Source organism: Rhinichthys klamathensis, unplaced genomic scaffold (assembly GCF_029890125.1).
Source record: "Rhinichthys klamathensis goyatoka isolate OS25496 unplaced genomic scaffold, OSU_Roscu_1.1 h1tg000068l_1, whole genome shotgun sequence".
In the NCBI taxonomy this organism is placed as follows: domain Eukaryota; kingdom Metazoa; phylum Chordata; class Actinopteri; order Cypriniformes; family Leuciscidae; genus Rhinichthys; species Rhinichthys klamathensis.
Window position 1 is genome coordinate 5,537,471 of NW_026606611.1, and position 27,096 is coordinate 5,564,566.

At 37.4% G+C, this 27,096-nt stretch overlaps 1 protein-coding gene across 6 annotated transcripts; it reads right to left on the minus strand.

Annotated features, from left to right (window-relative positions):
- Positions 1-1,583: 1,583 nt before the first annotated feature.
- Positions 1,584-25,468, minus strand: cplx2b (complexin 2b). 6 transcript variants are annotated; one of them, XM_056250407.1, is made up of 4 exons: positions 25,400-25,468; positions 12,196-12,351; positions 5,679-5,854; positions 1,584-2,971 (listed from the first exon to the last, which is right to left on the minus strand). In XM_056250407.1, exons 2-4 carry the CDS (start codon positions 12,224-12,226, stop codon positions 2,774-2,776), a joined length of 405 nt encoding a protein of 134 aa, XP_056106382.1. In that variant the 5' UTR covers positions 12,227-12,351; positions 25,400-25,468; the 3' UTR covers positions 1,584-2,773. The 6 variants fall into 6 exon arrangements, with proteins under 6 accessions (XP_056106382.1, XP_056106383.1, XP_056106380.1 ...); XM_056250408.1 differs by lacking the exon at positions 25,400-25,468 and adding an exon at positions 25,264-25,376 and having other exon boundaries at positions 12,196-12,343; XM_056250405.1 differs by lacking the exon at positions 25,400-25,468 and adding an exon at positions 25,264-25,376.
- Between the last annotated feature and the right edge of the window lie 1,628 nt (positions 25,469-27,096).

The following is a 27,096-nucleotide window of genomic DNA, read 5'->3' on the forward strand; positions in this document are numbered from 1 at the left end:
ATTTTTAGTCAAACGATAAATGACTAGAAATGATCCTCGTTTAGCAGTAGCAAGGGTTTTGAAGTGATCTCTCAGTTCTGTCAGTACCAAACAACCTGAATGATAGGCCTGATGATAATTCACCATATCCCATCAGACAGATGGGAACTAATCTCAGGATAAAGGGAGCAGCTTCTCTTGCAGGGACAGAGATACATTAACAGGTACAACCTGACGTTCTGATTTGGTATTTAATGCAAAGTTTATCTGCATGCATACAGGAACATTAGGACTCCCATAAACCGATTCCACCAACTTCATGACAGTGAATACAGCCTGCTTTAGACTGCACATAAGAGACATCAACAGGTATAACAAGAAGTAACATTTTACAGCACAAACAGGTATAGACACACATTAATGCACACTTACATTGAGAACATAGAAACACGGAAATGTCATATACCTTAGTATATACACTTTCTGACATGTACTATGAAGAGTTAAATAGATATCAACATATTTTTACAGGTAACATATGCATGACTACAAGATGATCATTTTTTCATTAATTATTGCAGTCTAACAATATGGCTTTGACTAGTGAAAAACCTTTCAGCACTACAAAAAAATAAAAAGTCAGTCTCATTCTTTCCTTATAATAATAATTTTAAAAAAAAAATACCTCTGTACTGCTAAAATCAAGGTCTACTTGAGAGTAGCATGTGCTATTCTAAAGTATGTCATTCTGTTCTTACTAAGATTTTATTTTTGACAAACTTTACAATCTTAAAAGCATTTTGATCACAGAACAACGAAGCCTATTTGGTAAGGATACATTCCTGTAGTTATATCATTTTCTAACAGAGTTTAAAAAGGGACACATTTTCAATCTGGCTGATTGGAAAACAAGCACTAACTTTGTGTAATCTACAAAATGAAAACTTATATAGGTTTATATTTCCCATCATGCAATAGAATAGCCATTTGAGCGTTACTTGACAAAATGAATTTGCCTCTTTAACCCAGGTTTCATAAACAGTTATGTAAACATTTAACCCCCCCCCCCCAAAAAAAAAAGTGTCCAACATGTTTATCAAATGGCAGTGTTTACTCAAAGCTTAAAAACATGAAGACATTGATAATTGAAATAAAAAGCCTTAGTTCATCATATTTGCAACCCCACATCCGATTTTACCAGCAGTAAGAATTTGGGCAGAATATGAGCTAGCATTTTTATAAATCATGATTTTATAAATCATGTTGATATAGTTTCACAGCAGGATCAGAATAAAACGGTTTCTCAAAATGACCACGTCATATATCGTTGTAATAGATCATTTAACTGTTTCTTGTGCCATTTACATCTTTACTAAGGTGTATAACTCTCTCTTTGGTATTTTTTACTGTTGTATTCTCTGATTGTATTCTCAGTATTAATTTAGTATATTTTCATGAATAAATTATTAATTTCAATAACGCCATGCTTCCATGTTCTGCAACAGTACTCAATTTATTATCCTACACGTAGGCTTGTTTCTTAACGTTAACAATTACCTACTTTTTTTTTTACTGAAAGCACGTTTACGTAACTTTCAGCTAAGGCAGGTATTTTCATATTGCAGAACATCCCACATCTTTTTTTTTTATAAAATTTGAATGCCAATTGATTATTTTTGAATTGTTTGTATGGGACCATTTCATTTCTGATTGTCGTGTGTGATTTGGCAGTGATGAATGTGCTGTAAAACAGTGACTGACCTCTGAATACATTTGTAGAATCTTGTATTTCATGCTCTGTATGTTTTCCAGAACTTGAATCGTCCTGGATAACTCTCCATTGTAAAGATTTGGTCCAGTTTTGTAAAAAAGGATAAACTGTGGTTTTGTCACAGTTCTAGTAAATACTGAGCTTTTCCTGATCTTTTGCTGGCAAGGCTAATGTGACTATTAGTTGTGGTCAAATCAAGTTCTATTTTACACTACACTCTTAAAAATAAAGTTTTTTCTTAGTGTGAAGAACATTTTATAATCTAAAGAACCTTTTTCCAGTATAAAGAACCTTTTGTGCATTGAAAAGGTTCCATGGATGTTAAAGGGTCTTTACATTACCATGGATGCCAATTAAGAACCTTTATTTTTTAAGAGTGTACAACAAAAATAAAATTAATATCAATACATCACAGACGAATGAGAACTGCCAGGCTGCATTCAGGTGGTCTAACATGGCACAACTAAGACAGTTTATCAGCGTCTCCCATTTTCACAAATACGTATCGATGGCAAACACAATTCATCTTACAGTAAGATTTTGACCTCATGCACACTACTTAAAGCATTACGGCTGCATTCTGCACTTCACTGACATTTTTTTTTCTGTGAAAGAAGGAACAGTTATACCAAGCTACTGTTTTAAAATGCTCTGACCCCACCGTGTTTGAAATAGATAGATAAATATCCAAGTAACCATCATATTCCCAGTGCCCGAGCTCAGTACCAAGATCCTGGAATGTGCCGTTACTGTGGGGCTGATCGTTGAGTACCTAAGGCAGATAACTTTCTAAGTATTAGAAACCCCGGTGATCAGTAAACAAATAGATATATATATCTATAGAAAGTGTAAACAGTTTGAACCTGAATGGCAGTGAAAAGACCAAACGTTGTTGGGTTATGATTTGTGTTTCTATCCGTAGAAAGGAACAAATAAAATTCCGTCAAGGCAGTGAAAAGCCTTTCAGCTGTTTGGCAAAAATCCCCCCTCACCCATTTTCTTCCAGAAACAGCTTTGTGTCTGTTACTTTTTAAACATGTCCTGCAGAGGTCCCGGCAGGAATTTGAGAACGGTGTCTAGAATGCTCTCCTCATCCTCGTCATCATCTGCCCCACAGCCGGCTGGGATGGCCTTTTTGGGGCGAGTCAAGGAGCCCTCGCACGCTTGTTCCATAGCCGCTTTCTCCTCTGCTTCCTTCTCTTCTTTCTTCTTTAGTCCATACTATATAAACACATATACAATATAATGAAGATATTTAGACAATAGGAGAAGAGGGCTTGTTTGAATGTTGAAATGATGCCATTTCTCACTGTACTGTAGGTCTACTGTATAGCCTATATATCTCATTTATGGGAAATAAAGTAAAATACCATGAATGCATTGATCCAACTATATGCAAAATGATCAACATGTCTAGGAAAAACTGTTTTATGGCAATTATGTGCTGTACAGGTCCTTCTCTGAAAATTAGCATATTGTGATAAAGTTCATTATTTTCCATAATGTAATGATACAAATTAAACTTTCATATATTTTAGATTCATTGCACACCAACTGAAATATTTCAGGTCTTTTATTGTTTTATTACTGATGATTTTGGCATACAGCTCATGAAAACCCAAAATTCCTGTCTCAAAAAATTAGCATATTTCATCCGACCAATAAAATAAGTGTTTTTAATACAAAAAAAAAAGTCAACCTTCAAATAATTTTGTTCAGTTATGCACTCAATAGTCAATACTTGGTCGGGAATCCTTTTGCAGAAATGACTGCTTCAATGCGGCGTGGCATGGAGGCAATCAGCCTGTGGCACTGCTGAGGTGTTATGGAGGCCCAGGATGCTTCGATAGCGGCCTTAAGCTCATCCAGAGTGTTGGGTCTTGCGTCTCTCAACTTTCTCTTCACAATATCCCACAGATTCTCTATGGGGTTCAGGTCAGGAGAGTTGGCAGGCCAATTGAGCACAGTAATACCATGGTCAGTAAACCATTTACCAGTGGTTTTGGCACTGTGAGCAGGTGCCAGGTCGTGCTGAAAAATGAAATCTTCATCTCCATAAAGCTTTTCAGCAGATGGAAGCATGAAGTGCTCCAAAATCTCCTGATAGCTAGCTGCATTGACCCTGCCCTTGATAAAACACAGTGCACCAACACCAGCAGCTGACATGGCACCCCAGACCATCACTGACTGTGGGTACTTGACACTGGACTTCAGGCATTTTGGCATTTCCTTCTCCCCAGTCTTCCTCCAGACTCTGGCACCTTGATTTCCGAATGACATGCAAAACTGAGCAACAGTCCAGTGCTGCTTCTCTGTAGCCCAGGTCAGGCGCTTCTGCCACTGTTTCTGGTTCAAAAGTGGCTTGACCTGGGGAATGCGGCACCTGTAGCCCATTTCCTGCACACGCCTGTGCACGGTGGCTCTGGATGTTTCTACTCCAGACTCAGTCCACTGCTTCCGCAGGTCCCCCAAGGTCTGGAATCGGTCCTTCTCCACAGTCTTCCTCAGGGTCCGGTCACCTCTTCTCGTTGTGCAGCGTTTTTTGCCACACTTTTTCCTTCCCACAGACTTCCCACTGAGGTGCCTTGATACAGCACTCTGGGAACAGCCTATTTGTTCAGAAATTTCTTTCTGTCTTACCCTCTTGCTTGAGGGTGTCAATGATGGCCTTCTGGACAGCAGTCAGGTCGGCAGTCTTACCCATGATTGCGGTTTTGAGTAATGAAACAGGCTGGGAGTTTTTAAAAGCCTCAGGAATCTTTTGCAGGTGTTTAAAGTTAATTAGTTGATTTAGATTATTAGGTTAATAGCTCGTTTAGAGACCCTTTTCATGATATGCTAATTTTTTGAGACAGGAATTTTGGGTTTTCATGAGCTGTATGCCAAAATCATCAGTATTAAAACAATAAAAGACCTGAAATATTTCAGTTGGTGTGCAATGAATCTAAAATATATGAAAGTTTAATTTTTATCATTACATTATGGAAAATAATGAACTTTATCACAATATGCTAATTTTTTGAGAAGGACCTGTATACTACACGCCTATACTGTATGATATAATATACTATATGCTATTCTTCTATACTATACTATACTATACTATACTATACTATACTATACTATACTATACTATACTATACTATACTACACATTACTCCAGTCTTCAGAGTCACATGATCCTTTAGGAATCATTCTATGCTGATTTTCTACTCAAGAAACATTTAATGCCTATGTTTCTGTGGAAACCGAGATTTTTTTCAGGCTTACATGAGAACAAAGTTCAAAAGAACAGCATTTGAAATAGATTTTTTTGTGTGTGACTTTTGATCAATGTAATGCATCATTTCTGAATAAAAGTATGAATTTCTTTAAAAAAGTTAATTCTTTGCAGGATTTAATTGTCGTATTTATTTGCATGTTGCAGACGCTTGCATCTGAATCGACTTACAAAAGAGGATCAGGCAATTCATTAAAGAGCCAACAATATTTATTATATTGGCCTTAAAATCACCCAGTTCTGATACATTTCTAAAAGCTCGAATTGGATCAGGCCATGTCCAGATGTTCTCATCCTGCTTCTTATGGCTAAATCCATGATCCTGTAATGACCTCATACTCTCGGCTCTATTTTCCTTCCTTAAGAAGGAGCTGTTAAATTAGCTGTAATTAGCTGACATTAAGACCTCCTGCTAATGTGACATTTCATTAAAGGGTAATAGAGATTCTTATTTGATGCATTACCCCCACACACACATTAATCACAAAGTCCCGTCATCATGGTATAACGGCTTCATCTTTCTTTAGTTTGAAATTGATTAGCAATTAGCAAATAATCCCATGCTTACCAATTCTTCTCATTTTCCCGGTCTCAGTCTAAACAGTTGTCACGAGAAGCTAAAGTGGATGGGAAATGTGAAATGAGTACCTTATCTCGAATGGCCTGTCTGACTTTTTCTCTCTCTGCCTCCATACGAGCATGTTTGGCTTTCCGTTCATCCTCTTGTTGTCTCAGCGCCTCCTGCCTTTCTTCCTCCTTCTTCTGGGCATCAGGGTCCTTCTCCTCCTCTCCACCTAACATCTTCCCCATGTCTTTGGTGGCCCCTGTGCCAAAAAAAAAAAAAACGACAAAGAAATATTATTACTATTATAGAAGTCACCTATAAGTGGTTTTCAATGGCTGAAACTGATATATAGAGCCTTCCCAGAAGAGAGTAAGCTGTTATTTATTTACACTATTATTCAAAAGTTTGGGGTCAGTTAGATATTTAAAAAAGGAATGTTTTTTTATTTAGCAAGGATGCATTATATAAAAAAATGACACTAAGGACATTTACAATGTTACAAATGATTTCTATTTCAAGTAAATGCTGTTCTTTTGAACTTTCTATTCTTTAGAGAATCCTGAAAAACATGTATCATGGTTTCCACAAAAATATTAAGCAGCACAACTGTTTTCAACATTGATAATAATAGTAAATGTTTCTTGAGCAAATCAGCATATTAGAATGATTTGTGAAGGATCATATGACACTGAAGACAGGAGTATTGATGCTAATAATTCATCTTTGCCATCACAGGAATAAATAACATTTCAAATTCATCAAATAGAAAACAGTTTTACAAATATTTCACAATATTACTGTTTTTACTGTATTTTTGATCAGTTCAATGCAGCCTTGGAGAGCATAAGAGACTTCAAAAACACAAATTCCACAGCAAAAAATGATGAAGGCAAACAGAGACACCAGAATGATGCATCTGCAACTCCTCTCGCTGCCATCTGTTTAAATGGTGCGACTCTGCCTATCACGCGGTGTATTTGACATCATGTTTCGGTTTCAGCAAACAACAGCCACAGGTTATTATGGATAACGCAGGCATTACATGCTTTTAAGCAATGGCCATGTTTGCATTTACCTAGATGTCAACTTCAACTATATGTTGCACAGCTGTGTTTCAAAATTAGTGGTAAGATTTGGTTGCAAATACTGTACTATTGCTTTAAGTCATTAATCATTTGCATAATGGCTTTGCATAATGTGACTCTACAAGCAACTGTACACTCATTTATTATTAAAGGCTGTCATTTATTATGCATGAGTGTGCATTTGAAATCCAGCGTCAAGGTCTACGCATTACCTTCACATGTGTTTAATTGCTTCCGTATAACGCTCAGGACACTGAAAGGGAAGGGAGTGAGAGTGTACTCTTTAAGTGGCCTTTAACTGTCTGAGTGTGTATGTCTAGGACACCTTGAGCTGACATAACAGTCCTCGCATTGTGTCATGCTGCAGGTTTCCCATGGTCCACAAAGACCATATGAATCCACTCCCTTTCTTTACCCAACACTAATCCACCACCAACCCCAAACTTCCTGACCGATAAACCTTCCTGACCAATGAGGTTATTTCTTGTGTTACGCAGCACGTTTGAGCTTCCTCAAGAACCAATGAGGTTCATTCTCGTGTTGCGCAGCACGTTTGAGCTTCCTCAAGAACCAATGAGGTTTGTTCTTGTGTTACGCAGCACGTTTGAGCTTCCTCAAGAACCAATGAGGTTCATTCTCGTGTTACGCAGCACGTTTGAGTTTCCTCAAGAACCAATGAGGTTTGTTCTTGTGTTACGCAGCACGTTTGAGCTTCTTCAAGAACCAATGAGGTTCGTTCTTGTGTTACGCAGCACGTTTGAGTTTCCTCAAGAACCAATGAGGTTTGTTCTTGTGTTACGCAGCACGTTTGAGCTTCTTCAAGAACCAATGAGGTTCGTTCTTGTGTTACGCAGCACGTTTGAGCTTCCTCAAGAACCAATGAGGTTCGTTCTTGTGTTACGCAGCACGTTTGAGCTTCTTCAAGAACCAATGAGGTTCGTTCTTGTGTTACGCAGCACGTTTGAGCTTCAGCAAGAACCAATGAGGTTAATTCTCGTGTTACGCAGCACGTTTGAGCTTCTTCAAGAACCAATGAGGTTCGTTCTTGTGTTACGCAGCACGTTTGAGCTTCTTCAGGAACCAATGAGGTTCGTTCTTGTGTTACGCAGCACGTTTGAGCTTCCTCAAGAACCAATGAGGTTTGTTCTTGTGTTACGCAGCACGTTTGAGCTTCAGCAAGAACCAATGAGGTTTGTTCTCGTGTTACGCAGCACGTTTGAGCTTCCTCAAGAACCAATGAGGTTCGTTCTCGTGTTACGCAGCACGTTTGAGCTTCAGCAAGAACCAATGAGGTTTGTTCTCGTGTTACGCAGCACGTTTGAGCTTCCTCAAGAACCAATGAGGTTCATTCTCGTGTTGCGCAGCACGTTTGAGCTTCCTCAAGAACCAATGAGGTTTGTTCTTGTGTTACGCAGCACGTTTGAGCTTCCTCGAGAACCAATGAGGTTAATTCTCGTGTTACGCAGCACGTTTGAGCTTCCTCAAGAACCAATGAGGTTCATTCTTGTGTTACGCAGCACGTTTGAGCTTCTTCAAGAACCAATGAGGTTCGTTCTCATGTTATGCAGCACGTTTGAGCTTCTTCAAGAACCAATGAGGTTCGTTCTTGTGTTACACAGCACGTTTGAGCTTCAGCAAGAACCAATGAGGTTCGTTCTCGTGTTACGCAGCACGTTTGAGCTTCAGCAAGAACCAATGAGGTTCGTTCTCGTGTTACGCAGCACGTTTGAGCTTCAGCAAGAACCAATGAGGTTCGTTCTTGTGTTACGCAGCATGTTTGAGCTTCAGCAAGAACCAATGAGGTTTGTTCTTGTGTTACGCAGCACGTTTGAGCTTCCTCAAGAACCAATGAGGTTAATTCTCGTGTTACGCAGCACGTTTGAGCTTCCTCAAGAACCAATGAGTTTTGTTCTTGTGTTACGCAGCACGTTTGAGCTTCCTCAAGAACCAATGAGGTTCGTTCTCGTGTTACGCAGCACGTTTGAGCTTCCTCAAGAACCAATGAGGTTCGTTCTCGTGTTACGCAGCACGTTTGAGCTTCAGCAAGAACCAATGAGGTTCGTTCTTGTGTTACGCAGCATGTTTGAGCTTCAGCAAGAACCAATGAGGTTTGTTCTTGTGTTACGCAGCACGTTTGAGCTTCCTCAAGAACCAATGAGGTTCATTCTCGTGTTATGCAGCACGTTTGAGCTTCAGCAAGAACCAATGAGGTTAATTCTCGTGTTACGCAGCACGTTTGAGCTTCCTCAAGAACCAATGAGGTTCATTCTCGTGTTACGCAGCACGTTTGAGCTTCCTCAAGAACCAATGAGGTTAATTCTCGTGTTACGCAGCACGTTTGAGCTTCCTCAAGAACCAATGAGGTTCATTCTCGTGTTACGCAGCACGTTTGAGCTTCTTCAAGAACCAATGAGGTTTGTTCTTGTGTTACGCAGCACGTTTGAGCTTCTGCGAGAACCAATGAGGTTCATTCTCGTGTTACGCAGCACGTTTGAGCTCCTTCAAGAACCAATGAGGTTTGTTCTTGTGTTACACAGCACGTTTGAGCTTCTGCAAGAACAAATTACTTTTTTTTCTTGCGCATCAAGCAGGTTAGGTCGAGCTTCTCTTTATGTTCGCAGATTAATGTTTATATGTGAATAAAAGCCTAAATTAAATCTGTTTATCATATAAAGCGATCGAGTTTCTTCAGAAAATTTGTACTAAACCTCTCAATTCATATGGATTAGTTTTACGATCTCTTTATGAACTTTTTGAAGCATCCAAGTGCTAGTTGCATTGCTTTTTAGTCGAGTATAATCTGCGATCTCTGAGTTTGTTTGTTGGCTTTCATGGCTGCTGTGTTTACCGCCAAATGGCAACCCAGGGTTTTCGGAATACTATATAGATTATATACAGCACCTTTAACTTAGCGACACATTTTAAGAATGCAGTGTCACTCACGAGAGGCTGCACAACATGGGCAAACATGTCTGTCTAGTGCATGTTTACATGGAAAAATGCCTTCAGTGTGAATGGCCTCTTATGGTGTAATTTCTGTGCTACCAAACAAAATGTTCAAATTATGATTTTTTTTTAAACAAGGTTAATGAACACTCCTCCTTTCTGCCATTGGTCGATCAAACCAATAGCCCTGCCTTGAACTCACACAATTGGTTGAGCCAATGTTGCTGTTGTCGGGCTAGTCGGGATACTCAAACAAACAGAGTAATGTTTGGATAATGATAAATAGCCACAGTGCTACTCTTTATGGGGAAATAAATCCACAGATGTCTTAATTATAATTGTCTCTGCATATTAAACTGGGATATGACAAAGTATTTAAAAATGACATGCTACACAGCATTAAGATTGAAACATTCTTCAGATTTTCATGTCACAGGAATTGTTCTACAAACACAAAGCAATTGCCGCTCCTGAGAGCTTATAGCAAGATGTAGGCCACTGAATGTAGTTGTTGTCAAGTTTAAAGCCACACAGAGGGTGGTTAACATAACAAAAGAACTGCTTCCCTCTATCAGATTCTTCATGGCTTTACATCAAAGCGCTTGGCAGGAACAGCAGTGATGGTTATGGATGGAAGAGCAAATCTGGGCTCTGGATAACAATGGCGCAGCGGCCGGAACTGTATTCCAGTATCTCTGGAAAAAGGCTAATTCTTAATGATATGTGAATTATCGGAGCTTTGAAAATTAGCATATTAATTACGTTCTTTTATAACGGTAAAGTAGTAGTAGTAAAATTGGTCACTTGTATTTTAGAAGCACTGCTAGCCTTTAATAAATCCTCAAAAACAAATATCTTGCATAAAATATAAGGAGAGATATTCTGAGAATTGATTAATAAGAGGTTGGTGAGTCTATCTGGAGATATTTTGTGTGATTATTCCCTCTTATAATATCACATGAACACTACAGCCCTATATAAGCATAGCTGTCCTGAAGCACACTTTTATTACATTTTATGTCTTTTTCTGTTTTCCATCTTTCTTTAATAAAAGTCTTTCACACCAACAGACAACAAACATAAACAGTTTTTTTTTACAGTCTGCTGAACGCAGAGCGTGGGGTGACTTCTCTGTGGGATCTTGAAGAAATTCTATATGCTTCTGAATAATTTGCAAGGGTTGAGAAAAACTAGCTAGGGAAAGTCTGTTTAATAATGGATGATTTTCATGAGTAAATCATGCTTCATTACCTCAGAGCTATGGAGCAGAATTTAAACTATGTCGTTTTATAACGTCTATGCTGCTATCACAGTACAAATCACTACATTTGGTAAAGATTTTAGACTTCAGGATCAAATTCAGGGCACATTTACATATCAAAGCTTTCTTGATGTATTAAAAGTGCTACACGAAACATTTCTTTCATATTTCATTTTACATTTCACAATTCATAGTCACAATCTGACGTCTTGGCCTCATCCATGTGGAACACCAAAGGAACTGTGTAAAATATGACGTGCAGTGAAAAGACAATCTGTGTTTCTTAAAGACACCTCACGCAGAAGGTCATTGTGTGGTCACACAATCTGCCACATCTGGCCCACTCAAGGGAATTGAAAAGAGAGAAATACATTTCGTTTTATTGCCCATAGTCACTCAGCTGATAAAAACAAAATCATGAAATTGATTTAAGGTCTCTTTGACCTTTAGACAAAGTTATGTTCATGGTATGGTGTGAATCTATAACCTATACACACTACAAATAAATGTCAAATAAAATAAACTATAACCAGAGATCAATAAACAGTTTGTTTTGTTACTGTTAAAAATGTATGAATTACAAAAAAAGATATTGCTGACTTATTGTCTTGCATCCAATTACTAGCAACCACATTTAATTTTTTTAATTAATTTCTTCTAAATGAATCTATTATTTTAATAATAAATAATCGAATCTAATACTTATCAATACATATTGTTGGTTTTTATGGAATAAATCATTTTTAATTGCACATTAATACATTTGACAGTGAATACAAATGCATCTCTTAAAAACCATCATCAGTTCCTGGTTACATGCTAATATGCATGTACAATTTTTAAATATATAAATATTTAATAAAAATAATAATATATGTATATAAAATATAAATATAAAAACTGACCATATATAGTCATCAGAACCAAACATAGACCTAAATATTATGTATAATAACAGGCATATCCTGTGCTTACAGCAGGCGATTTGAAATGCAACAATTATGAAATGTATTTTTTTAATGTAGCAAATTAACTGGTATTGTTAATAAATACTTTTTAGTATTATTAATAAAAACTTTAAAAATGATTTTAATGTTTCATTTATTTAATCATCAATACATGTTGTTGTTGTTTATTTAATTGATTATTTTAATTTACGAAAAATGTCTAATCGTCATCAATTTCTGCCATGGGTCAAATGAAAGTTAAATAATGAAACAAAAAAATGCAACATATAGAAACAATATCTGATTCTTGGTCTTGACCTGGATCGAGACTAATATGCCAGTTTGATAACATGACACTTACCGCCCAATGCTTGCTTCATCACAAAATCCATGATGCACTCAGATATCTGGTCCTCTTATAGCTAAAGAAAATTTTGCATTTAGTCTTGATGTGATCCTGATTCTGCCGCTCCACCACAGTGTGTCAGTCTTCTGTGTCCTGATGAATCCTTCACACCTATTGGGAAAAAATGGGAAGAAAACCTGATCAGCATGCAACGTCAATCAGAAACACTCAGAGTACAGTATAATATTGATCACTATATTGTTAATACAACCTCCATAACATCTGTAAGTATTTGAGCTGAAATTTTTACAAAGCTACCATAAAAAGTCGTAATATCTGCAAATAAATGCACATTTATGTTACTCTGAGCTTCTAGACAAATCCCACACAGCATGCAGGCGCTCAAAATAAATTCACAGTCAGTTCTGAAAACTCACGAAAGTCAAAGTAATTATTGCTTACAGGAACACACTGAACATTTGCAGCCACACCGTGACATTAAGGCTATCAGAGTTATTGCAGATTTCATCTCAAGGAGTTGTCTGAAACTTTTTGGAAGGTTGCTTTTCTTCAGCAAATATGAGCTGCACTAAGCCTTTGAATACTAAAAATCATCTGAAAATGTTTTCAGCACAGGAACAACGAAAACAAACCCTATGATGGTAGCCAAACCACTCTAAAGAGACAAGACAAGATACTAAAGAACAGCAGTTATATAAAAATAAATAAAAATAAAAAACCTTGAACAAACTAGCATTATGTGTTTAACTGTTTGTAACCAGTTATGGTACAATCAGATATGTATTTGCATCTAAGGCCAGTTATGTATTTGCTTAAATGAATCTGCTTTCACTTACCAGTTTACTGACTTTTGCTATTTGATCTTCTTGAAGTATTCCTAACTGAACGATGAATAAAAAAAACCCCGACTTGCTCACTGGGTCCTGATACTCTCTCTGATACTCTCTCTCTCTCTCTCTCTCTCTCTCTCTCTCTCTCTCTCTCTGGCTGTCGCTCCAATAGCCTCATTCATACTCCCCCACACTCCGCCTCCTCATCTTTCCATCTCCCTTCAGTAAAAGGAAGTTCATTTTGTTAAATTTAAAGGACGGATTACCCCAATTACTGCATGTGTCTGTTTGCTTAATTTTTAAAAAACAATTCTTTACTTTTATAACATGTTTTTCCTGTATTATAGTAGAAATATTTTTTTTATATTCCTACACTTCTGTTTAAACAAACACAAAATTATTTAAAAGCAGTGGTTACATGGATACATAATATACATATAAAAAGGGGATGAATGTAGAGAGCAAAACAGCATGACATGCTAAATTCATCCCATCTAAAACATCCCCATGCAAAATATTTATTGTTATTGCTTTTTACAAAGCTAGACCCTTGAGATTAAAATCCCTTTTTTTCTTTAAGGCAAGAAGACAAAAACAACAACAACAAGTACTACATTTAAAGAAAAATTAGTGTCTATATAGACTATATACAAATAGCCCACCTTTTGGCAGAGGCTATTTACACTAACCCCGCCCACCAATTTCTGGTTGGACCAGACACAATTACAAAATAAATCTGTCTAATAACAGGAGCAGCGGTGTGGAGAGTAAAGCAATTTTGACCAAAGTTTTCTTAACTAATTTTTCTCCACATTACAGATCAGAAAGTGAAATAAAGTGGTATTTAATAGTAGGAAAAAAGTGTTTATAGGGTAGGGGGGTAGGTAGGGAAGGTTTTATTGTCCCAATATGGTGGCATCCATTTAATGAATTTAGCCATTTACACTCAATATGTTGTTATTATTGCACACTGTTTTACACTACATCTGTCACTATTTGCACAAAGTTTAAATAGCATCTACCCACTATTTACTTTTAGTACAAATAGCATCTATCTACTAAATTTTACACTTAGTGCAAAGAAAACACTGCTAATTTTAATTAGTGTAAATAGCCTCTGCCCAAGAAACATATTAAAGCTAAAAAAATTACACAAATTAGTAACCCTGGCCTATCCTTACATGCAATGGCTGATCTTCTATTCCAGAGTCAAAATGGGGCTGTGATAACACCCACCATGTCTGATTAGCATAACACATAGTGTCCTTGTGTGACCTTGAGGTCGGGTTTGTATGCTATTTATCACTTAATAAATGCTTCAATTGAACTGTCTTTAGAGTGTTTTCATATGTGTAATAAATTGAGAGACTGAGAAAAGATGTGTTGCAATAACCATTTGCATTGAATGATTTGCATTATCATACATTGCTTTGCATCTAATTATAAATCTTTTTCTGTCATCCCCTATAAAACCATATTCTATCCAGCTCAAGCATAAGTCCTGGTGAATGCAAATTATCTGACATCCGAATGTGAAGATTTGTAAGACAGCAAAAGTATATATGTCATCTGAAATCTCACAATGCACTAATGGTGGGAAGATGTCAAGGAGAAACGACATTCTGATTGATTCTGGTTGTGCATCTCATCCATCTTTGAGCTTCTAAAATGATAAAATGGGATTAGAACGAAAGCCTCAAGGTTACAGTTTGCTAACTGAAAGCATAAACTGAAACTCAAAAGTGTTTTTTATTATGAAACTCCTTTAGATCTTCTTAAGGCACACATGATTGCACAAGACAGCTGTATAGTGTAATACTAAAAATAATGAAGAAGAGGAGATCATATACTTTTTCTGAAGCTATTAGTGGATCCTTATGTAAGCTCTACTTCAGTGGCAAACTACGAGATCACCGCAGGGCGTTTGATTTCCTAAACAGAGACTCACTGATGTATGGCACAAAATAGCATTGCGATAATATGACAATTAATTTGAGATACTTATGTACTAAATGCTGTGGTGGATTTTTGAAATCAAAGGTCTCAGGAAAACAACATAGCTGCTTAAAGCATGGATGGAGCTGGCTAAGACTTTGCCCAATCAGGCATGAAATTATTACTTTTCCTATTAAAGACTTTACACAATTATGCAACACAATAATGCATGAATAGAAACATGGTCTTTGCACATGTACAGGAAACCTCTCTGAGGAAGTCATGGTTTCAGCTTTGGTAAGAATAATAGATGCTTTTTATGGGTTTTGGGGCCTATTACATTTCTTTGCCACAAAAACCAGCAATAATATGAAGCAATTATAAGAGACTCTCACATGCCTGGTTGAGAAAACACTTCAGCCAGATCACAGCAGATCTGTACGTGAGAGATTTTCCCCCATATTTTTTGCATGAACACACATTCACAAATCAATTGATTTGCTTGGGCAAATGAACAACTTGTTAAATAAAGTAAATAACTGTGAATGTATCTGGTACATTGTAACTGGTAGATTTCCCACAACAAGTCACTTTCTCTGTGGCAGTGGAATAATGATGACTTCAGTGAAGATTAGTTCACCATGATTCTATCCGCATCCTCTCTTAATTTCTTACAGATCCTTTCAAGGACAGGCATTTAGGAGTGATACACATGGTCCCTGATTGCATCCATTAAGCCTATTGGAAGCTACCTTCAGCCACAGCTTAATGACTCAGGTAAAAGACGCCTTGGGGCAGTTCAAATCAATAGATATGGACAAGGAAAGATTCCTGACTTTCCCGACAACCCTAGAGCTTTCAGCTTGAAGGGAGGACTGAGTGCAGATACACAGCTTTAAAACATATTAAAACTCTAAAACCTTTCTGACAGAGAGTTTCTTATTCACAAAGATGCCTTGAAAGCAAAAGGGAGAGACAATAGCATCAAAACCTTGAGGAAATATCAGCATGCTCATCATCTTTTCTTGTTTCTTGATGAACTCTGCCATATGAATACACCACACAGATTTGTATCACTGCTTTTTTGTGTTTGTTCATTCCAGACAGACTGTCAGTCTGTGCATTAAAGTCCCTATGAAATGGAAGTTGCGATAGTCTTTTCTTCCATATGACGTATATCTGAGTGAAACGCTTCTTAAACAATAAAAAAAATGTTGGGCAGGACTTGATTTTGTCTATCAGGAATTGATTGGATGGTTGTTGACTCTATTGCTCTCATGTGATTGACGGGTTGTCCCGCCCTGACGCCTGTAAATATATCATCAGAGAAGAGATGTCCCTGCAAGAGGGAGGGGAAGTTATTTTGATTAAAGATTGTGAGGGCACATTATTTAAAAACAAAAATATGTGCAGGGATAAATCATAGTCTGCATAATTTTTTCATCTCTTCTAATGTCTGTGCACAGTCCGTGAAACACGGACTTGAACACGGACAATATAAAAGAAAGGTCCACTTAGGAAAGGTCCGTATAGTGCACACTTTAGAGCTCACAGCCTTTGAAACGCGTGCATACTCAACTATGCGTGACAGAGCAGAACGCTGGGAAATGAAGTAATCAATTTGGCTGTAAAAGCAGACTTTAACAATGAGACACTAAATTCTCTTTATTTGAATAAGGTGAATTATTATAGCTCCCTGGAACTTCCAAATAAGTCTGCTGGCCTTGCCCAGCTCAAAGACTGCTATGCCGTTGATAATCCACCCACCCTGCCTCCCTCTCCCGCCTCCTCTGCCCAGGCCAGTCGTTCCCTCAGCCCCGTCTTTTCTGGCACCCTTCAGTCCCTCGGCTCCTCTACTGGCTATAACCTGCTCTGATCTGCCGGGGACTTCTAGTTTGCCAGCTCAAGCCAAGATGTGTCGATTTACTTTGTTCCACCTCAGACCTCCAGGCCCGTAGCTCCAACTTGGCCCATCGAGCAGTCAAGTCTGCCTTGGCTCCACCCTCCCTCGGCTCTACCAGGGACCGTTGTCTCCTTGGCTCCACCATGCTTCCTCGTCCCACCGGCTCCACCTTGGTCAGATATCGCCCTGCCTGCACCACAGACTTTCAAGCTTTCTTCTGCGCTTCGGCTCCACTTTCCAGACCGCTCGGTTACACCGTTGGTCGTTGGACCGCTAACTCTGCCTTGGCTCCTCCCACCATCGATTCCGCCATGGGCCTTTGTACCACCTGTGCTCTGGGCGTCGACCTTTTCCACCCTGCAATCACCTCCTCCCTGGTTCCTTCCACTGTCAGATACTCCATTGCTGTGTTCACCATCAGCTCCTCTAGGAGTACTTCGGATATCCCTCGGATGAAATCTAGAATCGTCATCACCTTTCGCCCCTCTACCGACGACCCTGTACCCAAGTTCCCGAGTTGGGCATGCCATAAACTTTAAACATGGAGGAGGGAAGAACATCTGCTGCTGTGACTGGTATTCTTTATTTTTTTTTTTCCACAACAGCTACATGCCTTGTCTTGTCATTAAAGTAGTGCATATTTACATAAAGTACATGAATAATCATTTGAAGCATATTGAATGTTTTAAACACAGCGAACATAGCCTGTATTTGACTTAAAATCTGTCAGCAAGCTGACTATATAGCTGACTAAATATAATTTTGGCATTAATAAGATTTTCCCAATATATAGTCAAGAATAAACCTTCATGATTCCATGATTCAGAACTGGAAAATAGGAAATTTCCGATAGCCCGTGAAGGCAGCATAAGACCTTTTGAGTGAGCCTTTTTATAGACAGGTATTATTTATGCATACTGTAAAATGACAAAAAAAACAAGGGAAGCTGCTTGTATTCTAACCATCCAATCAGTTTAGCACCATAAAGTAGCATAGTACTGTGTGATTATTGGCAATTTTGCAATTACACTGTAGGATCAACTTTCCCCAGGTGTTTAGGAGAGAAGTTCTACTAGGTCGCATTGCGGAGAAAATAATGGGTGAGTAGATCTGTCCCATTTATTTTGTGTCCTCTAAAATGAGGATGTTTTCCTGGTTTTAATAAAAACCCAAAGCTGCAAGAACGCCATATACCTGAGGGTAATAAACACTCCTGACATTTACAAAGAAATGTTTTGAAGTTTACACTATTACAAATGACCAATAATTACCGTTTCAAACTATAAAACGAATTTCAAGATGAAAACAAAAATGTTTATCTTGAGTAAAGCAATAAAATGCAAATGATAAAGAAAATATATTAATAATTTGTTTAATTCTATTGCTGCAATTAAGTTTTTAACATAATAGTTCCTGACAGTTGCAGCCAGAGACAAGACTGAAATGAACAATATTTTTCGGTTGAGTTGTATGTCCATGATGCCTATGGCAAGTCGTTCACTTGGACCAGTTACATTTATTCTGTGACATTTCTGCTGAGGTTTGCCAATCCCACTTTGTGCTTCAATTATTACTTGATTAAAAAAAGCAAAAATGCCAAATTATCATGTAGAACTATGAAATCATGCACACAATCTGGCGCCTGGAAGTCTGCCAGCGCAAAATCTTTAAACCATATGCCATAATTTTGTTTATTGTCATAATATAAAAAAATAAAAGCACTGATTACACAACTGTAACAGCAAACCAAATGGTTTCAACCTACTAGTCTGGACAGTAAATAAGGAACTGATACACTTTCCGCAAAAGGGGAGATGTGGGAGGGATACAGGAAGGCAGGGCATGAAGGGTAATTAGGTTAAACTCTGAGCAGCTCTGCCTGGTTTACAAAGCGATTCCGACAGAAAAGCACCATTCACAATTAGATTAAATATAGGGCATGGGGCCTGGCTACAATACTATACAGATCCATCCCAACACAGAGAAGCAGGAAAGCAATCTGTTCATTCTCAGCATGTATATTAATACATCATGCCTGGAATCATTTTGCCGGGAATCTGCATTTATTAGCACAACAAAACACAGACCTAGTGCAGAGCGTGTGGACCATGTGTCCTGTTCTGCAGGTCCAGTGCTATATCACTGAAAACACTGCAGAATAAATGTAATGCCACAGAGCCGGATGAAAAGGTCTCCTCAGAGGTCTATCATGATCTAGCAGGGCAGCAGCAATACATTTTTCAATGTCTCAGAAAACCACATAGGGTCTGTATAGCTAGACATTAATGTCTTGGCTGAAAAAAAGTACAATATAAATATAAAAAACAATGTTTTGTTTTGACTGTAATGAAAAATAATATATATAATTATAATTCTAAATCATTTAACATACATGTGACATTGAATTCCATATAAAATGGTTTACTTTGTATATTTATTTGACAATGTCACAGTGGTCATTTCACTATGGGATCATAATTATATTTAAATATTATTTCTAAAGACTTTTACTCTTTTTCTACAGACTTTGCAAGCATGCCACCAAAAGAGAAAGTCTGTCTTTAAGTATCATTTACACACTTTGTCCACTGTAAAATGTTGTCACTGAGTGTTTCTTTAACTTTGAGCATGATTATAATGTTCCATTTGAGTTGCCATTTTCAAACATATAACTCTTTTGCCCCTAATAAAAGCTTTTCTAAATTTAGTCTACTTGTTTACCAAAAAGACGTTTTAGCGACAAGCATGCTTGAAGATAATAATTAAAGATATAATGTGCTAAGAAACAAACATTAAGGTAAATATCACTTGTGTGCATGGCACACAATAAAAATATAATGCTCACAAGTGATATTTACCTTAATGTGCTATAATTATGTCTGATTAATTAGGAAAAAGTAAGATAATATTATTTAATTGTGTGTTTATTAAATTTGGGATACACATACTGTAGCAATACAATTTGCCTAAAGACAAGAGAGTCCCAAAAAATGTGTTAAAATGTAATTTGGTATCACAGAATCCTATGAAACCCATAATTTGAGATGTGGTGGAAATAACACAGATGGGAATTTTCCTGTTCAGACAAAAATGACAGAATTGCCATCAATAATTAAATTAAAAGTGGTGGAAAAAGTGCAATGAACTCTTAGTGGAACTCAATTTTAGTAGGTTGAAATTTGTACAGTATTTTTACAGTACAGTAAGTTGTCATTTCTGTTTTATAGGTTTAACAAAGCAAATAAAACCATTTTAACCCTCTGGGGTTGTTCGGCCCAAATGGACCCGAATCATTCAAATAAAAAAAATGTTAAAAATCACAGCTTCTTCGGAATGGTCCGAAATTTGGTGACTTTGTTGGTATTCGGTATGTGAACACCCAAAAAAATTGGGGACAGGATGTGAACAGTCTAAGTGGTTGTAAAAAAAATAGTCACACTCAGGACCTTCGGGTCCAAATGGACCCCCATAGGAAATTAATGGGAAATTGGCAAAAATGTGAAAAAACAGAGTTTTTTGGGGCGTACAATCTACAAATCAGCCACAATCCATAAAAAAAGCACACAACAGTGAAGGGGAGAATCTATAAAACATCAAGAGTGCAAAACAGACACATCCACACACACACACAAACACACTCACACTTTTATACACATACACACTCATAAATTCAGATTACTGTACATAAATCTGTTTTGAATTTTTAAAAATCACAGCTTAATCGGAATGTTACGAAACTAGGTGACTTTTATGGTATTAGGTATGTGAACACACAAAACAAATGGGGACAGGATCTGAATAGTCTAAGTGGTTGTAAAAAAAAAAGTCAAACTCAGGACCTTCGGGTTCAAATGGACCCCCATAGGAAATGAATGTGAAATTGTCAAAAATATGAAAACACAGATTATTCAATATGAAAACACAGACTATTCAAATAGAATAGTCTATTTGAATAGTCTAAGTGGTTGTAAAAAAAATAAAAAAAATACTCACACTCAGGACCTTCGGGTCCAAATGTCAAAAATATGAAAACAGTTTTTTTGTGCATACAATATACAAATCAGCCAGAATGCAGAAAAAATGACTCAACGGTGAAGGGGTGAATCTCTAAAACATCAAGAGTGCAAAACAGAAACACACACAGACACACACACAGACACACACACACACACACACACACACACACACACACACACACACACACACACACACACACACACACACACACACAAACACACACACACACACACACTGTATTATATATTTATAATAATCTGTATTATAAAGTAAAACTGGCACTTCAAATTATCATTTAAACCAACCAAACAAACAAAAAACAAGACAAAAATAGTCTTTGAGAATCTGTTATTATATTGTAAAAATCAACAACCTGAAAAAAAATAGGTATATATTTGCAAAAATCACTAGAATCCCCAAGCCTTTCTACAGAGAGCTGTAAATCCACTAGTGGTAAAAAATGTGCTATTGCGTGATAAAAATGCTCAGTGTGTCCACCAGATGGCATCTATATTTTTTTTTAAATTGCTTTCATGAGGCCTAGGCTTCACTCTAAAATGTAATACAGCTTTGATAAAAAACTTTTTTTTAAATAATAAAAAAAAAAAATTCTATTATGTTCAATGGGAAAAAATGGGTCATAATTATTGCATAAATATTAATTATAAATCATAAAACATCTCAAAACAACAAAAAAGAAAAGAAAAAAAATTGTAGAAAACAAGTTAAATTTTTTTTTTATGATTTTCTTTTTTAAAATATGAATCCTGCCCTTTGGGTCCATTTGGACCCGAACACCCCAAGTGTGACTGTTAAACGAACAACCCCAGAGGGTTAAGTGTACAACCAAAGTACAGCCTATACCCCTGGGTGGGAATCACTGTCTCGGAAGAAAAACCTGATATTTTACTGCAACGTATGAAGAGTCAACATTGACCCACTTAAGCCAGCATATTAATATTACACCTCCTGGTGCGTGAGAGCAGTTGAGGACACTTGATTTCAGGAAGGGGGTCTGCAGCTACTCCCACTGAGCTCCTGCTATGTAAGTGTCAAAGCCTATCACTGCGTGCTGGGTTGGGCTCACACAAGAGGTCATGGGAACCCCCCTCTCCAATGGGGGCCAATTAGCTCTTGTCACATTAAAGTTAGCATGTCATATACCATTGCTGTTGACTGCACTGCTTAACACCTGATTCACACTTTCCATTTTGATGTATTCAAAACCAGGTCTGTGCTTTGCAAACAGATGGGCATGACTGTAAAAAAAATAAACAGTTGTGCTGAACGCACACAATATTTTCGTGTGCAATCTTGTGAAAATGCCAGAATAAATGTGTATACTTCATACTGTGAAACACTGGACCACCTGTGCAAAGATATTATAATTTATGCATTATGAAATATGCCTGGTATTGCTTTACATGTCAGACAGATGGTTTTTCCGGATGTTCTTGGGCAGAATCTTCATTAGGGCCAAGAAATGTTTTTTTGATTTTTAAAGTTTATAAAAGTCGTTCATTATTTTTTAATTATTGTATTATTCTATATTCACAATACCTCAGACTCAAGTTGACCAGTGTTGGTAATACAAAAGTAACTTAACACATTACTTTTCATAAAAAGTAACTAAGTAACACAATTAGTTACTTTTTCAGTGAGTAATGCAGTATTGTAATGCATTACTTTTAAAAGTATACACATAGCTGTTGACCCATAGGTTGTCCATTTCACCTAAATCATGCCTCTTCCTTGAGTCTGAAGTGTGTTTGGTGGTTGTATGTGTCTGCCAAGTGGCTAACCATGCAGAGGGAGTTTAGAAATCTGGGGAAGAGAGATAAGCTTTCAGTTGAAATATACTTGCTGCAAGCATTTCACCCATAGAGCATTATTTTCAGACCATTTAGCCAGATTAAAAGTCTTTTTAAATTATAATCAACATCTGTCCACAGCTTGACACTGTAACATACACATCTAGTTCACAAAATCGCCCAATCAGACCAGGTGCAGACCAAGCTTTATTCTTTAAGGAAGCGTTAGATTTACGTCAGTGTTGTGCTGCATGTGTTGTGTTTATCGCATGCAAAAACTAGTCGTGCTAATTAAGGGATTATCTGATGGAAGAATTATCTTTCAAATTTCCTAAACCAGTTTATCAATAATCACAAAAGAGACAAAAGCTTCTGGCAAACTGTCACTCCACACCTATTGGCCGTTGGGTGTAGTTTAGCAGCTGTTTTATCACAATTCTGAGAAATTTAGGGCATTTCAATGGTGACAGCAGAACCATAGCCTGCCAAAAGGAATATGATCATAAAGCCTCACAATGCAATTTGATGGAGGTTGGACACAGCTATAAATAATTCAGCACTTGATTTCTCCCCTGCAGCTAGACCTCTCCTGACGACTCTCAGTACCAAACGCACAGCAGAGGCTTCAAAACCGCCACTCCACACCTGTCACAAACAACACCTCACCTTACACTCGAGCTGGTGGACAGATGTGTCCAAATGACTGACTTAAACAGTCATGAATCAACTTTATGCCTGTCTGAATTTCTCCTTTATTGGTTTTAAAATACAATCAATACTGATTTTACTTAAAATAAAATCAAAACTGGCTACAGCAGGCAGACCAATTCTCTAGGCTAACTCAATTCAGTGACGCTAGTGGCACAAAAATGAAACAAATTAGCTTGAAATAAAAGTTTAAATTCTTGTTCACATTTTAAAAACCTGTTGCTTTTAATTCAGTAGGCTATAGACAAATCTAAAGCAAACTCTTTAGCATAAAAATTGGTTAAATAGGCTATTAGAAATATCACACATGAATGTGCATTAAAACAAACATTAAAAACAATCAAGGAAAATGGTGCATACACCACTGTACTTTGCTTTTTGCTTTGTTTGAATGCTATAACGCCCAGTAAACATCAAGCAGCATAGCCAATCTAAATTGCAGCATAGCCAATCCAATTTTCAACACGTTTTTATGAAGCAGAAATAACGTGATCTTATCTGTTCCTCTACTATACATCCATTTCATGCATCCTTTCTCTCTTTCGCTCCTTTTATCTCTTCTTTTCACTCTCACAGCGCATGAATAATGGTCAAGGGTTAGGCCTAATTCCCATTCTTGCCTGAGGCCAAAAATAAGAAATAGCAATGTGCATTTGCTATGTCCAATCAGGGCGAATACTTTTGAAAGCTAGAGTTACGCATATAAAAACAGTCGTGCTGCATGCAAAAGCCATTTGAATATAGCCCATAACATAATCACTGTAACACTGAAGTATCAGGTTTTCAGAATTGTATTTTATGAGAACTGATTATAAACTAATTTTCATCTTGATGACGTGCTTAAAAAATATTGCAATACTTGTGTTTGGGTTCTCAGCAACCCCCAGATTACATAAACATTACATAAACAAATGAATTTATGTGCACATTATAAAATAGCCTAAATTCCTGCCAATTTGAATCAGATTTGTATTGTACAAATTAACCCCACAAAAACACTACTATATTGGTCATGGTTAAAATTCATAAAAAATGCACGCCTAATTTAAGTTAATATCTGTCTCGTGGTTCAAAGAAGCATATTAAAAAATTTGAAGCTGAAAAAAAAATCTCACAATTTCTATAATACACTTGCATCGTAGGGCTTTCACATAATAACAGTTTGTCTCAATGTCAGTCACTAAATACGCAGCCTGTTACTTTAGCTCTGAAAAACTCATGGTAACCATAATCAAATAATAAACTCTTTCCTACATTTTCATTTAAGGACAGTTAGATGTTTTAAGTGTTCATGTTTGAAGAATTAATGTAGGCTACCAATGCAATGGACAGTAAATATGAAAGGAGCTGTCCTACTGTATGCTATACTGTACTGGAGCTCAAGGCAATTGTAGCCACAGATACTGGTTTCTCATACACCCACTGTACATCAGAGAAGCTCAATCAACAGTAGAATCATGTAGGGCAGGCCTATCTTATTCAGTTGTTTTCGGCCTTGCCCTCCACCGGTATACAATGCAATCATGCAGTCCATCAGCTGGCAGATTCACCAATTACTGCACCTGCGCATATTGTCGTCTCTCTCCTCTCTCTCTCTCTCTCTCTCTCTCTCTCTCCCTCTCTCTCTCTCTCTCTCTCTCTCTCTCTCTCTCTCTCTCTCTCTCTCTCTCTCTCTCTCTCTCTCTCTCTCTCTCTCTCTCTCTCTCTCTCTCTGATCATGCACGTCGCGCGCGCTTCTGTCTCTACCGCTTACCTGAAAACACACAAGGCATCTCTCAAAGCACCTGACAACTCACTGACAATTTCACTTGCCCTTTTCTTACACACATGGAGCCTAAACTGGCAGATCACGCCTTACCCTGCGTGCCCAACCCATTCCATCGCCGAGTGCGTTCAGCACCAGGAACATGCAGCGCATTCAATGGAAACATCGCGCCGAGTCTGATCAAAAGGATGGAGAAAAGAGAGCATGCGAGGAGCGAACATTTACAAACCTCCGCGATGAGAGAGAGGGAGAAAGAGCGAGGTGGTCCTGACTGCTCTGAATTCAGCGTCTGATGTGATGTGTTTGTGTGTGTGCTCCTCCGTATCGTATCGTATCTCTCTCTCTCTCTCTCTCTCTCTCTCTCTCTCTCTCTCTCTCTCTCTCTCTCTCTCTCTCTCTCTCTCTCTCTCTCTCTCTCTCTCTCTCTCTCTCTCTCTCTCTCCACCCTCTGGCATCAGCAACTGATCCTAGAGCTTTGAGGTTTAAAACAATCCCAGAGTACAAACAAAAGGTGCGGGGGTACATAGGCTACATTAAAAACAATTTTGCATACGTTTCAGCCGGGGTTTCAAACCTTGCAATAAACACCAAGGTTAGATTTGGAAGTTAGTAAGAGGTAGTCATAGCAACAATACGCCGCTTCAGTAGGGTACTTGCGGTCGACAAACATACGACCATTATCTTCTAATTATATAGATGTAGATATCAAAATCAAACTTTAGTGTTTTATTTAAAATTTGCTAATTAGCATTTAGTTCACCGCGCACAATTACAATTTGTGTTGTTCAAGACGAGTCTAGATTAAATAGTGATTCCATGGGGATGTTTCCTTAAAAAAAAAAAAAAAAAAAAATTATTTAAAAGTTAAATTTCAGCATTTTAAAAATCTGAGTGTAAATGCAAATGAAATTCCATTTTTTTTTAGTGGTTGGGAAATTGTATGCTGAATGAATAAAATTTTAATTTGTTGCTGCTACCATAGACAGGCTGCTACAGGCCCGACATAGGCCGCTGCCCTGTTTTTATTTTATTTATTTATTAATATTATGATTATTTTATATTATATTTTTTGCCTGCCTATTTTACCAAAGTGATTAATTCCCGAATAAATAGGCTAAATCGATTTGTTAGTGAACTATTCGGCTCCACGCCTCCGCCAATCAAAACGGTTTCTCAAACAATGCGAGGGGGAGTCGAAGATTGGGAAAGTTGTGAGAGAAGAAAGGGAAATGTCTGCAAGAAGGAGCAGCAAAATATAAGACAATTACTGAGCAGTTCAGGGCTTCAAGTACAGGTCAGTTCAACTTCCATTTGTAAATAGCGAAGTATTAAACTTAGCGAAGTATTAAACAAACGGCTAGAAAATGTTAGCAGTAGAACTTATATCCATTGCTTTCTTCAATCAAAATACTATAGCCAATGCAAAAGGACGGTATATCTCTATTGTAAAGTTATTAGAAATTTAGCAGACAGATAGGCCTATTCACATTGATTTATAGGGAGGGAGCTATAGGCCTAGGCCAGACAACACAAAACGTTATTATAAAACATGTTCAGTATTAGGATTTTCCTAAAAAGATCTTCTGTCATGATGTAGTCATACTTATTTTGACATTTAGGCAATTTGGAAAATTAGTTCTATATTTGTATGAAATAAAGTTTTGTTTAGTCATTCCAAGATGAAAAATAAAATCCATCAACACAGGCTATTCATTTGAAAAATTTAGATTTGGTGCAAACAAGTTTTTTTTTTTTTTTTTTTTTTGCAACAAGGTGGAGGCAGTTCTGTTTATCAGTAGGCCTGCTGAACTGGTGAAGAAGTGACAGGTACAAGAAACAAACAAAAAAAGTATACACGCAAGGAAGAAACAGAGAGATATAAGGTAAAATGAAGAAAAGGAAAAGTGAAGTGAAGGTATGTTCGAG